Here is a 14843-nt window from a genome sequence, read left to right as displayed (position 1 = left end):
ATACATGCCTTACTGTAGCTGTACATCCCAGGGGTGGAGTTTGGAAAGTCAAAATGGCTGAACACTTAAAAACTGGTTGGTAACAGACTGTGAATTCCAGTGACAATTCAACCTGGTGACAATCTAAACAAAAAAGAGCTCTCAGCCATGCTTGTAGTTGTATCCATCACTTCACACTGACTCTGACGTTCTAGCCTTCAAAATAACAATCCTGGAATTTTATTATATTGTTTTTTCTCTTGATGATATGCAGGTCAGAATAGACCCCCTGCTTGCTCTCCTTTAGTTGTTTTGTCTTTGCAGGGCTAAGAGAAGAAGGAGGTAGTACAAGCTGTGTGTCTAAGGGCTGGTCTACTCACAGCTCTTGACTACCTGAACTGCATCCACGCTGTGGGATTGCTTGGCTTTAACAATATCAGTTTCTAAATTGATATAGTTAGAGAGAGACAAAAACTATATGTAAACAAGACCTGAAGTAAACAGATGAGGCTCTGAACATACAAAGGGTGAAACCTATGTGCTCAGTCTTTATGTAGTCAAACTCCTATTGACGCTGATAAGGTGAGTGAGGTACAACTACACGGCATACATTGATACTGATAGTTTGCCTGAGCAAAGACTGAGTAAATCTAAGTAAAGAACTCTGGATATAGCCCAAATGGAGTTAATCTGCTGAGTAAACAGGTTTCATTTTTCAGAGTCACAATAGAACCCGCACGCTACAAGACATAAACCAGATTCTCCCTATTAAGGGTTTGAAAGAAACCTTCCCTGTAGACAGGCTATTCCACAGCTGCCAGCAACAGAGATTCTTGCAGCTTCCTTTGGTACTAGCTGTTTCCCTGAACAAGATATGCTGGACTACATGAGCATTTCTTGACCTTTTCCATACTGGGACCCCCTGAGAACTCCCTCCCATATAGTTAGCATCACCCATGTAACATTGTGAGAAAGCCATAAGGGTTGTGTCCCCATTACCTGATTTGTGAATCCCCCAGGGGCCCATGACCACAAAGTCAACAACCCATTGATGTACCACTGATTTGATCATCTGAGGACATTTTTATGTAGAACTGCACTGTATGGTTTCAGAAGAGTGCAGTGTACAACCAAGTAATAAACATATCATCATTACCCTAGCCACAAATATATTTGCTACTAATCATTAAATCCACTTAAAGAACTAACCCATGCAAAACAAAACAAGCACAAGAAGAGTATAAGAAAACACCTTTAACAAGGAAAACACATGGAAAGGAGGAACCTTCACTTTGCAGCAATCCTTCCAAACACAGCATTATTGCAAAGCTTTATGCTTTAATTCTTGATCCATTAGTATAACCCACAAATCGTTTCCATATGTTTTCAAATAGGTCTCCCCATCCTATATTTTATATAAACCACTCTCTCAAGAAATGCAGTCTGAGTAAGGCTAGACATCAGTTTTCATCTCTGTTGAGTTAAAATTATTCTCTTTGCAGTCATCAGTCTAGTCTGCAGCCAAGTTGCCTTCCTTGACAAAATGTTCTTCAAATCAGATGCGTCATTTACTCTGTATGCAGCTGGATTATAGCCATCAAGCCTACATCCAGAATGATGATCCTCTGTCTTTCCACAATATGTACATATAAGCGAACAGACCCAGAATATGGGATCAAGTCTCCTATATGGTTGTGAAACCTGCAGCAAACATTTATAGATCTCATACAAACTACCCATTTTCTCTCTTGCCCAGTATAGATTATGTACAGTTTTAAAACCGTCATCCTGATTCTCCTGTCATTTACACTATTACCTTCAATGACTTCAGGTGAGTTACCCTAGTGTGAGAGAAGACTCTGTCTTAGTACTTTTAAATTCAGTTCCCCAACTAGTCTTATAATTAAGAAGCTAAAATGTTTTCCCCATTACCTTTGTGTAACTTTCACCTATTCTGATCTCCCATGTGCTTTTAGGCCCCACCACTAAATGTACATATCTATGTATATATTTTATATGCTTAATGAGTTTCCTTCATGCATCTGAGTTTTCAGAGCATGGTGGGCACATCAGTCAGGTGTTTTCTGTAAGGAATCACTCAATGATTTTTCATACATAGTCACAACTGTGAATGTCACTCGTACTGGAACTTTTTTTAACTTGGAAAACAAACAAACAAACAAAAAAAAACCTAGTGGCCGATTTTCAGAAGAGCTGAGCAGCTACATATCCCATTCTATCTAGGGGCTTGTACTGTGGATCCCCATGCGATTGCATAGGTGCAACAGAAGTTGAAAATCTGCTCTGCAGACTCTCTCTTCCTCTTGATGATACCTGACCCTGAAAGACCACAGCTTTGGTGCCAGCTGAATCTGTGGCACAGTCAGGTAGAAACCAAATGTCATAGGAAGTGAGTGAAAGACGGGGCCCCAGGACATCATTGTTAGGATAAAGATATTCAGGCCTGTCTGCAAAGGCCTGTACTTTAAGAATTTAGGTGTATTCTTATCACTTGGCTAGTTCTAGAGGTATAAAAGAAAGAATCAAAATCACTGTCTGCTGGTGTAAGGGCCTTCTCTTACTGTGACAGTCTGAGGCCCTGTTCTTAGGCTAAGGCCTTTGGCTAAGCAGCAGAGGCAGCCATAAGCTGGGAAGCGACCAGTCACATCCTCACATTCCAAACTAGTCACATTGAAATAAGGTGTTATTGGGCTGTTAGGCACTATCAGGACAGAATTATATTCCTATCACCTCCAGAGAAATGGAAGTGCCTAGAAAATGTAAAAGGAAACTTAGTTTGATAGCATCCTGTCTGGCAAGAACTAGCTTATCAATAGCTGGGATGTGAAATCCTCACTTCTGTATTGTCTTGTCATTATAGTTCCCACTTTGCTATTGTTTGTCTGTATAATCTCTGTCTGGTTCTGTGATTGTTCCTGTCTGCTGTATAATTAATTTTGCTGGGTGTAAACTAATTAAAGTGGTGGGATATAATTGGTTACATAATCATGTTACAATATGTTAGGATTGGTTAGTTAAATTTCAGGAAAATGATTGGTTAAGGTATAGCTAAGCAGAACTCAAGTTTTACTATATAATCTGTAGTCAATGAGGAAGTGGGTGAGCGTGGGCATGTGGGTGAGGGAGATGGGAACAGGGAATGGGGGTAAGAAAATTGGAATCATGTTTTGCTAAAGGGGGAGATGGGAAAAGGGAATGGGGGTAAGAAAATTGGAATCATGTTTTGCTAAAGGGGGAGATGGGAAAAGGGAATGGGAGTAAGGAAGTTGGAATCATGTTTGGCTAAGGGTAGGAATGGGAACAGGGACACAGAGTGTAATCCCACAGGGGCATCCCTCCATTCTAACCTCAGAAGGTCTCATGGACTTCTGCATTTGAAAAATCAGGCCAGGGGTATTTATCCCTTCCAGCAGGTCGGACATGTGTAGAATGTTCTTTGACATCCAGCAAGTCAAGTCTGACATCAACTTTGTTTTACTGCGCTCCTGGAACAGGACATGGAGCCAAACTCAGCCCTGATTGAAATGTGTGTGAGACCCATTGATGACACTGGGTGTCAGCCCCAGCTACCTGAGGGCTGAGCTTGTATTGTTATGTCACATATGTAAGAAGAAACATCACCCTCGAGAGCCATGGGCTGGCTGGGGTGGGTTAGTTCATGGCCTGTAGCTGGCTGCCCTATTTCTTGGTGGAAAGGTCACTCACCTGGGATGAGGCATGACCCTGCGGTGCTGGGCCTCGAGGAGCTGCTGCTGGAGGAGGTATTGCTGGTGTAGCGCCTGAGGTAGGAAGGAGGGTCCTGTCACATCCTGGAACGGCAGGGCTGGCAGAGGTGGTAGGGGCTGGTGTAGTGGGCCGTTATGCTGGTGAGCTGTCGCCATGTGAGGGTTCAGCCCTGGCTGTGGCTGGACAGGGTGAGGGAGAGGGAAGTCAGCTGAGATCTGAGGTTGGGGGCCCAGATGGAAGTGCCGGCAGGAGGTAGCATGGGGGTGCTGAGACCTTTGAAAAGGAGCACCTGCAAAAGAAAAGCAAGTCTATCACAGAGGTATGCAAATACCGCCACAAAGGCTATGCAACAGGACTTCCTCTAGAATACCCCATCAGGAACAATGCCTGGAGGGAAATAGATTACACAGCCTCATAAATGTCTTCCATCTCTTCAAATTAATGATCAAAGCCATCTGTATGCCTCTGACCACATTTCCAAACATACCTCCACAAAAGCCAGCAGTTGCATTATGTGTGCACAAGCTGGATAGCTGCATTAAACCAAACATGAAATCTTTAAAGCATATAAACCTTCCTGCTTTCGCACACAAGACAGCCACAAACTCCCAGGATTGAGGAAGAAATGTTACATGTCCCCCAGTGCCATCATTGTCCAGGGTGGAAGCTTTATACTTTTTTTCTGAAGCCTCTTGCATTGGCTGCTATCTGAGACAAGATCCTGGACTACATGGGCCAGTGGGCTGATTCACCACATAAATACCTATTTCCTTAGAACTTTTGCATTCATAACAGCTGCCATCTTGGCTGGCATACTTGGGATTGAACATGCATGCTGCACACCCACTGAAAAAACATCCTCATGTAGGAAATTAAAGACAGCAATATCATCATACAAACTACTTATTTTTAGTGTGTCTCATACTATAAGATGAGTGTTTGTAATAAAGCTCAGAGGTTTATTAGAATAAGTCTTCCGGTACAGATGAAAGCCGAAAATGTAGACTCTCTTATCCTCTAAGCCTAAGGCCATCTCTTTTATTCAGCACAAGTGAAACCTTATACCAAAGACATCCAGCTTGTTTGTTTCATCTTGGGAGGCCTGGTTTTCATATAGCCCTTTGGTAACATATGCAAGATCCTTCCTAAAACTAACAATAAACCAGGTGCTACCTACTAGAGGCCCATGTCCCTCTCACTCAAACAGACCCCAGCTAGTGCTAGTAATGGGCCAAGGGACATGAATTTAATTCCCTTCTCTACCACAGACTTCCCGTTTTACCTTGAGCAAGTCACTCAGAGCCTGTCTACATGGGATGCTAGTGCACAGCAAGCCAGAGTGTTAATCTACAGTACACTGGCTGTCGCCAACCGGGAGTAGGTCAGAATTCACTGCAGAACTGTCAGCATACTGTGCCACATAGGACATTACTGCATGGCAAACTAGTGCACTGTAGATTCACACCCTGGTTTGCCCCACACTAAAGTCCCATGTGAGACAAGCCCTAAGTTTCTCTTTGTCTCAGTCCCCGTCTGTAAAATGGGGATATTAGCATTTCCCTTACCACTGGTTTTGTGAGCATAAGCGCATTAAATATTGTGAGATGCTCAGACGCTACTGTACTGGGGGCCATATAAGTATCAGAGACAAAAAATAATCATTGGCATTTCTATGATGCTTTCAATCAGAACACCTGAAACATTATATTCATCTCGTCTTACAACATCCCTGTGTAGGTAGGTGGTGTTATCTCTTTTGCCAACTCTTACGAATCTCATGATATTTAGTGTTTTTCTTCTGTGGCAAAGTGGAATAAAAAAAGTAGGTAAACTGAACTCCATATTTCCCAGATGAGATGTGGGTAAAAACTCGGTTTACCCAAATTTTCCCCTCAACTACACTACTGTTTTTTGTCAAGCCTTGGCTCCTGGAGTCAGGTTATTTCACGAAAATCTCAGCTTAAAACCTTCAGAATGTGACTCAGGTACACCCAAATGTGTACCTTCAGAATGTGGCTCAGCACCCCCCAAAAAAAAGAAAGAAAAAGAACCCTAGATTTATCATTTTTTTTAAAAAAAGTCTCATGGTTTTTAGGGCTTGACTAATATTTTAATACTTGGGGTTGACAGTATCAGATTCACTTTATAGACAGGTAAAATGAGGCATATGGAAGTTAAGTGACTTGCCCAGGGCCACACAGAAACCTACTGGCAGAGCCACAATTAGGACCCAGGCAATGAATCGGCATCCCTTTGGCAAAAGAGTCTGTAACGAATTAAGGGTGTGCAGCATCTCACTACAATTCTTTACAACTCTCCACTCTAACTTTTCTCCCATATCAAGACAGATTTCACTATGCACCACACTGAGACTGGCCCTTACGTGGATGTATAGGGATCGCACACTGAGCCCCAGCCCTCCTCCCTCCCCTGCTCCCCCATCTGCATACACCAGGCAATACAGACCCTGTGATCAGTAGAGCACATGGATTTCTCCGTCTGTGACACCTTGGAGTGCAGAGAGGCCTGAAGTGGGGCCGTGGTTGATGGTTTAATATACTGCTCTCTCTGATGGAGTGTATCAGTGATCATAGTGCGCTGAGCGCTCCAGGAGAAATTCTGCTCCTTGAGGCCCAGCATTCCTTCAAGAACTCCCTTGAGGATGGTGTATCTCCAAACACGCTCAACATGGGGCCATGCATATAACGCACCATTGACCACTGTATCAAGATCAGTTCTTGCTGCAAGTCATTAGCATCATACACTCCACCACCATCCATCTCCTCCCCATTTGTGCGTGAAATGCGATTGCTTCTCAAGGGCATTTAAATAAATAGACACCCACCTACCTCTTGAAAATACAATAACAATTCTTGCTGGACAAAACTCTCCTTTCAGAACTCCTCTGAGAGACAGTCAGATAATCTACTTCCTACAGCACGCAGATAGCAGGCCATACAGCACGCACACTGGAGACAAGTGGAGGTTGCTTTTGAATGCTTTGTTCATTACACACTTACTGTACAGTGGACTGCACGAGACATAACCCTGCAACTAGAACAATGCTCACAATTAAGCCAAAAAACACAGGAAATGTACCCAAGTTGAAGTTTTCTTACAAACTCAAATCTCTGACCAGGTTTGGAAGCCGCTTGAGAGAAGCAGGGTCCAGTTTGGGGTGAACTTGGGACAATGTTATGGTATTGAACTGGAAGCATATTATTTATTGTACTGGGTGCCAACAATTAGCATGGTGCTTTGAATACACAGTAAAGTTCAGCCTAATCTGCAAAGCTGAGAAGTGGCTCCAAACTCCCTTAGAGAGCAGGGTGTTCTTATGCCAGGCAGTGTTTTGGGGTCATCTTAGGTAAGACAAAGGCAAAGCAGTTTGGCCATCTATTCTCTAGGGTGCCTCTACAAGTCAGAAGCGGTGGAAGAATTATGCAGTGGATATATTTGAAATTTGTGGTTTTGCATGAATTTGTCCTGAAACCAAGCAACAAGCTGGTGTTTCTAATGGAGGGAAGACCCATAATCACTGGCCGATTGAAACTAAGGGGACACCTACACTCGGAGCTGGGATTGTGATTCCCAGCTCGTGTAGACATACTAGTGATAGCTCTCTTCGAGCTAGTCCACCAGAAGTAGGAGTGTAAGTGGGGAAACATGGACAGCAGGGGAGCAGCAAAGCTAGCTCCCCCGATAACAAACCCGCCTGAACACCGTGGGTGTGTACTTGGCACGACAAGCACCTGCTGCCGCTCGCTGCTGCCTGTTCTCCCAAGGCTACACTCGTACTCTTAGTGTGTTAGCTCCAAGCATAGACATACCCTAAAACAGCTGATTGAACACACAAACCACCAACTTTTGAACAATTCCGTGTATAACCCGATCATACATTGGTTCTGATGAGCTCACTCGCTGGCAATGGTTGAATGAAGACATTCACACATTGGGAGCCTAATGAAACTGGATGATTTGTCTACAGCTTGGAGGCTCCATTACAAATGTTTCACGCTGCTCTGGGGCAGAATATTACACTCTGTATTTTTATCTCTGATGAAGACAGTCTCCATTAGACCTGGGCCCATACTGGCTAGCTGCCTGCGGGAACATTTGTTAAGATAAAAGCCATAAACTTGCTTTGACAGAATTTGTGACTTTTTTTATTCCTTTCCTACAAGCAGTGTGTGTGGTTGTGAGGATGTCTGAGGAAAGACAGAAGCTTTGTGAAATACATCTGCAGGCCTGTGGCTTCAAAGGAAGTCTTAGCACAGCCATCTTGAAATCTCTGTCACCTCTCTCTTTCTGTTGTGGTCATCCAGACAGAAGCAGAAACAATATCAGTACAAAGCAACTGACCAACCACACATCACAAAGAGCAAATAGTTACTGAAAATCACACAGGATGAAATCTGTTACCTAGGGTAAACCCATAGTACCTCCGCTGACATCAATTGGAACACAATTAACCTGGATTTACCCCGATGTAACTGAAATCAGAATCTGGCCTTGCAGTACCATTCCTTTACTAAATTTAATGGAAGATTTCTCAGAGTAAAGTGCACAGGATCAAGCCCTATAGTATTTACTCCAGTAATATTTATTTTTTTTCTTTTTGCTCAGCCAATATTTCAGTCCCAGGTCAGATTTGCATTGGAACATAAAGTCACTGCCCATGAGAGATTCTGGGTCAAATGAGAACTTGATCCATTTATTTCAACAGTCCTTTGTTTAGACAGTAATATCTGGCACAGCAGAGAGAAACCCGTAACTAAAGATCTGTCCAGAGACACCAGACTGGCTCAATGTTTGTGCTTCCTGTAATGATGGCAAGGATGTCATTTTCACTTTCCAGAGCACGTCTTGAGCCTGTAGGACATTTCTATGGCAAAGAGGATTATGCTGGAAAGGTGTACATCACATTCAAAAGCCACTAATTGCATCCTTCCTGTGCCATGCTCTGCATAACCTGTCTGCAGTGGGAATTTGTATATAAAATCTCCCCAATGCATTTTCTGCGGCATGCTTCCGATGAAGTGAGCTGTAGCTCACGAAAGCTTATGCTCAAATAAATTTGTTAGTCTCTAAGGTGCCACAAGTACTCCTTTTCTTTTTTCAAAAAGGAAATGTAGTTCTAGGATTAAAGAAGGGAGATGGAGATTCAGATACTCCCTGGGTCAAGTCACAGAGGGCCTCAAGTTTCTATCTCCATGTGAATGGGAGATCTGAGCCACTGACTGGACCAACCACAATTGACTTTATTATTTCCATTAATGCACTTTGATCTCCTGACAAGTAAGCAGAGAGCTTACCAGTGAGAAACTGACCAGCTCACAGCCTAAAGGACTGGTCTCTGCATTAATAGCTGCTTCCTTAGGGCCTGCTCCAAAGCCCGTTGAAGTCCACTGAAAGACTCCCACTGACTCTCCAGACGAACTGGGAAAGAGAGTGTATGTTAGCATGGGGATGCGTACACTTAGACCACCAAGTGATGAAATGCTGCTGCTGTTGCTTCTGAGGGCTTTTGACCCGAAGCAAATCTGGAAAAACAGCATGTTGCCCTCCTTTCTCTACCAGCAAGGTGGATTCAAAAGCCCACCGGGGCATCTCCTCAATGTGTCCAGTTTATTTATGTGCCTCCCTAAATTGGAACTTCTAGCGCTTCCCTAAGGTTCTGGATTATTAACAATTTATGTGTGCTCTCTTGCTCTCAATATCCATTTTCCCCTTTTGCCACTTACCTGTACTTTTCCATCAGACTATGATATTTAAATAGTAACTTGAAGGGATATTGGATCAGCAGCCCAGAGAGGGACCCTACTGAAAACAATACCCAACTGCTGTGTCAGCGGAGGAGATAACAAATCACAACTCAGCCAGAGACACCAGTTCCCACTTAGCTGATAAAGGCTGAGCAACGTGAGGATCAGCAATCTCAGGGGCTAGGCCTGCATAAAATTATTCTGACAGTATGTTGCTTGGCAGCATAATGGTTTGACTCTCTATCTTCTTCCCTTCATTTCCTGGCTTCCCCTTTGTGATTGATCACATTCAGGCTCCCTGTCATTTCGCACTGACTCAGTGCTTGTCACAAAGTCCTCAATATGTCCTAACTAACCCTTTCCAACATCAAATGGCAGGCTGCATCCTGTGCTGAATTACGCCTATGTGACTGCATGGAAGCCAATGTGGCAATTTCACCCTGTGCTGATGTAGAATGGACAAAACACAAAAGGTTTGGGATGGCTCAGGAAAATAGCCCTGTGTCTAACTGCTTAGCCCACGAAAGCTTATGCTCAAATAAATTTGTTAGTCTCTAAGGTGCCACAAGTACTCCTGTTCTTTTTGCTTATCCAAATGATTAACAGAGAGGAAGGATAGTACAGTGGTTATAGTAGCCTAAGGCTTGTCTAAGCAAACACTCAGTTTGCGGCAGCTGGGGTGTCAATCTACCCTGCACTAGCGTGCCCAGCATTAAGTGTCTGTCTGGTTTCTGCTACCACACACTAAAAGTCTCCTAGGGTGTTTTGATCTACCCCGTTTCAAAGCAGGGCAGATCAAAGGGCACTAGGAACTTTTAGTGAATGGCAGCACAGTCCACACAGACACTTAATGTGGGGCATGCCAGTGCAGGGCAGACTGACACCCCAGCTTGCTGTCAACTGAGGCCTGGTCTTCACTTAAAAGTTAGGTGAATATAGCTATGGCAGTCAGGGGCTGTGAAAGTCACACCTCTGAGCCCCATAGCTATGTCAACCTAACCCCCAGCATATGTAAGAGGGGGAATAGTCCCGCTACTGCGGGCAACTTTCTTGGCTTCTGCACTACCCCAGTGAAGTGGGCAAGCAAAAGGATCCGAGTCCTCACTTCCACTTCCTTTACCCAGTGGCCTCTCTGCCCTTGAGGGCTCCCCTTCCACTCTCCTGTCTGGCAGAGTCCTCGTCAAGGCTGGGCCCAGAATTCCGGGGGGGGGGGGGGGGGGCTCAACCCCCAACCCTGCTGTGGTCACCTAGGACAGGGGCTAGGGTGTCCCCACTCTGGGGTACTCTCTCCACACTGGGTGCTTCTCTGACCCACTGACCATTACATACAATTGAAAGCAAATGCAAGTTATTTAATCAACAATTAATTTTAAAAAGAATAAGGAAAAATGGGAAAGGTTAAAGGAAACACATCAACCTGCTCTGTGGCAGGGAACATCACAAATAGTGTCTCTGGAATGTCAGGGCAGTTCACAGTCTGTTCCTTGTATGTCCCAGGCCTCCTGCTCAGGCCCTGGCTGTGCTGTAGGGATGCTGTGGGTTGGACACTTGCTCTGGTGGTGGCCACACACTCTAGGTGGTAGGAGCCTTCTTCCCAGTGTCACCCCCGCCCTGTTGGGGTTACGATCCAAGCCTGGCCTGCAGAGCCCCTTGGCTGAGGCATCTCCCTGTGCTGGGTCTGCTGCCCAGGGTCCCCCTCGGTCTCCCCAGCTGCTCACCACACCCAGCTCCGGACTGCTCCAGCCCCAGCTCCACCGCTCTGTCTCTGCACTGCTGCTGCTGCTGCTCTGCCTCCAGCTCCCTGGGCTGCTTCTTTGGCCACTCTGCCTCTGGTTGCTCCTAGCACAGGTTTGTTCTGCAGGCTGCTTCTGTGACTCTGCTCCTAGCATTGACCTGCTTCGTGGCCTGCTTTTCTGGCCCCTCTGGCTCTGGTTGCTGCAGCTCTGCTCCCAGGGCAAGTCTGCTCTTTCTGTGCTGTGCCTCTGGCTCTGGTTGCTGCAGCCCTGCTCCCAGGACAGGGTCTGCTCTCTCTGGGTTGCTTTTCTGGTCCCTCTGGATCTGGCACAGCTCTGCTCCCCAGCTTAGCTCGGGTCCCTGCTTTCTCCTTAGCTCGGCCCCACTCTGTCTGACCCAGGCAATTCAAGCTCACACAGAGGAGGACGGGACCTCCCTGGCCTCCTGACTCCCTGATTAGCATGCCCGCCCTGTCATTCAGGCTGACCTGGAGCATTGGCCTCTCCCCATTGTTCCTGGGGACAATCAGTCTCAGGGTCCTGATTTCCCATAGACCCTTCCCCTTTTAGTACTTGGAGCTAGCCAACCAAAACACCCCCACTGAATGTTAGTAAGGGGGCAACAGTCCCCTTACACTTAGATGCACGTGGTTGACACAAGACTTCTGCCTTTGGCTAGCTACTGCTGCGGAGGGAGATGGATTTCCTACAACAACAGAAAACCCCCTTTGTCAAGGTTCCTTCCCCACTCTGAACTCTAGGGTACAGATGTGGGGACCTGCATGAAAAAAACCCCTAAGCTTATTTTTACCAGCTTAGGTTAAAACTTCCCCAAGGTACAAACTATTTTATCTTTTGCCCCTTGACTTTATTGCTGCCATCACCAAGCGTCTTACAAATATATAACCGGGAAAGAGCCCACTTGGAAATGTCTTTCCCTCCAAAATCCTCCTAAACCCTATACCCCCTTTCCTGGGGAAGGCTTGATAAAAATCCTCACCAATTTGCATAGGTGAACACAGACCCAAACCCTTGGATCTTAAGAACAATGAAAAAGCAATCAGGTTCTTAAAAGAGGAATTTTAATTGAAGAAAAAGTAAAAGAATCACCTTTGTAAAATCAGGATGGTAAATACCTTACATGGTAATCAGATTCAAAACATAGAGAATCCCTTTAGGCAAAACCTTAAGTTACAAAAAGACATAAAAACCAGAATATACATTCCATTCAGCACAACTTATTTTATCAGCCATTTAAACAAAACAGAATCTAACGCCTATCTAACTAGATTGCTTATTAGCCCTTTACAGGAGTTCTGACCTGCATTCCTGCTCTGGTCCCAGCAAAGGCAACACACAGACCGAGAGAACCTCTATTTCTCCCCCCTCCAGCTTTGAAAGTATCTTGTCTCCTCATTGGTCATTTTGGTCAGGTGCCAGCGAGGTTATCCTAGCTTCTTAACCCTTTACAGGTGAAAGGGTTTTTTCCTCTGGCCAGGAGGGATTTAAAGGTGGTTAGCCTTCCCTTTCTATTTATGACCCCCTTCCATTGCTGTAGGAAGTGGCTACATTACGCAACAGCACAGCTATGGCACCATAGCCGCTGCACTCGGAGAGTAGCCAGGGCCTAATCATTAGTTTAGACATGCCCTCGGACCTAGGAGGCCTGGGTTCAAGCTCCTGTTTCTCTTTGAGCTTGGGCAAATCACTCAGAGCCAGATCCTCAAAGGTATTTGTGCTTAGGGCCACCATTGACATTTTCAAAACCGCTGCTCAGCTGCTCCTATCACTGTAAGTGCCTAAGTCCCCTAGGCACCCACGTTCCTGCCAGTGGGCGTTTCCAAAGGCACCTAAGCTGTGACACCAGTCCACAGCTAACGAGCTGCCCAGAGCCCTAGCTCAAGCTGAAACCGCAGAGGCCCCAAAGCGGGATTCTCAAAGTGGGCAGGGGAATGCCTGGCTCACCAGCAGGACCTGGTCCTATAGGTGTGCTCCAAGAACACCTGAAACCTGTCGGACTCTGCAGCAGGAGGGCTGGATGGAGGCCACCTATAGGTGGGGAGACAGCACAGCAGCAGAAGAACAGGGAAATGTAGGGTGAGCAAGGGCAAAGGACACAGAGACAGAGGCAGCTTCACCTGTTAAGGAATGGTCTACCTAAGGGGCTGACCTGGCTTAGATCCCTAACTCCAGAACAGAGTTTGCTGCTGAGATCCTGAGCAGGCAGAAATGCCATCTCTGGCCCATCAGTCAGATGTACCATGTTAGCCACCTAAAGATGCACCTAAGCCTCTCTCCTTGGCATTGCACTCATGACTAGCTTACGCAGCTCCTTGCTCAAGTGGCTGGTTCTCACGATCCCCTCCCTAAATGCTTAATTCTCCCCATGCATAGTACATGGAGCCGGGGTGTCTAGCTCAGGGTGGAGATGTCACGAGGCAGCAGGCGACATAGGATTAGGCATTGCATTGCTAAACTGAGCAGGTCTAAGGACCTGTGAGGAGCTGGGCCTTAGCCTCTCTGTACCCCTTTAAAATGGAGATGGCAGCACTTCATGTTGTGTAGGGTTACTATATTTGAACATTCAAAAAGAGGACACTCCACACGGGTTGTTGGCCCCGCCCACAGTCCACCCCCGCTCCGCCCCCACTCTGCCTCAGGTCCAGACCCCTCCCCACTCGGCCCCACCACCGCACCCCTCCTCACCCCCTGGCCTGCCACTGGCTTGATGCGTCCCTCCTCAGTCCCCCACGCACCGGTCGCCTCCTCCCTCCTGCCACTCACCTCCTCACTCCCCTGCCAGAAACCCCCATGCCCACCCCGAGAACCCCCACCTGCCGCTGGCTCACCACTTGCCTCCTCACCCCCGCCCACCGCTGGCTCCCTTGCCACTCTCCTCTTCCACCCCCGCTGCCCGCTGCTGGCCTTTTCACCCCCCACCACCTGCCGCTGGCTCACCGCCCGCCTCCTCACCCTCCTTCCCGCCCGCTGCTGGCTCCCTCACCGCTCACCTCTTCACTGTCCCCGCCTGCCACTTGCCTCCTCACCCGCCTGCCAGCCTGCCCACCAGCCACTGGCTCCCTCACCGCTCGCCTCTTCACCACCACCCCCGCTCACCTACTCACCCCTCCTGCCACAGGACCCTCTGGCTCCTAGGATCAGGGGCAGCCGAGGGGTCGCCACGTGCTGCGCCCGCCACACGCGCGAGCTCCGTGCTCCCATTGGCCGGGAAAAGCACCAATAGGAGCTGCGGAGCGGGTTTTGCAGACACCGGCAGTGCGCAGAGAGCCCTACGCCCCCCCCCCACCTCCCGACCCGACCCTAAGAGCCAGAGGGACCTGCCGGGGGCGAGGTGGGGAGTCCCGGGGGCGCTTACCTGGGGCGGCTCCTGGGAAGCATCTGGCAGGTCCCTCTGGCTCCTCCTAGGGTGGGGTCAGGTCGGGGGTGGGGGGAAGAGGGCTCTCTGACCACTGCCGGTGCCTGCAAGCTCCACCCCCGCAGCTCTGATTGGGCAGGAGGGAGCTGGTGCCGCACACGGAGACCCCCTCCGCCTCTGTGCCTAGGGGCTGCCCACACTGTAGGCTCCTGCCGGCGGGCGGGTGCCGGGAGCTGCCCCAGG

The 14843-nt window shown here is 47.3% G+C and overlaps 1 protein-coding gene across 1 annotated transcript in view; it reads right to left on the bottom strand.

The window, feature by feature from the left end:
• ARK2C (arkadia (RNF111) C-terminal like ring finger ubiquitin ligase 2C) overlaps positions 1-14843 on the bottom strand; it is a 119567-nt gene that overhangs the window by 25722 nt on the left and 79002 nt on the right. The window contains exon 2 of the mRNA XM_048850920.2: positions 3706-4015. Within this exon, the coding sequence (XP_048706877.1) occupies positions 3706-4015 (310 nt within the window). The remainder of the gene's footprint in view (positions 1-3705; positions 4016-14843) is intronic.

The sequence above is a fragment of the Caretta caretta genome, chromosome 5, assembly GCF_965140235.1.
Source record: "Caretta caretta isolate rCarCar2 chromosome 5, rCarCar1.hap1, whole genome shotgun sequence".
Classification (NCBI taxonomy): Eukaryota; Metazoa; Chordata; order Testudines; family Cheloniidae; genus Caretta; species Caretta caretta.
Note: the sequence above shows the minus strand (reverse complement) of the source record. Positions and strands in the feature narration are given on the sequence as shown.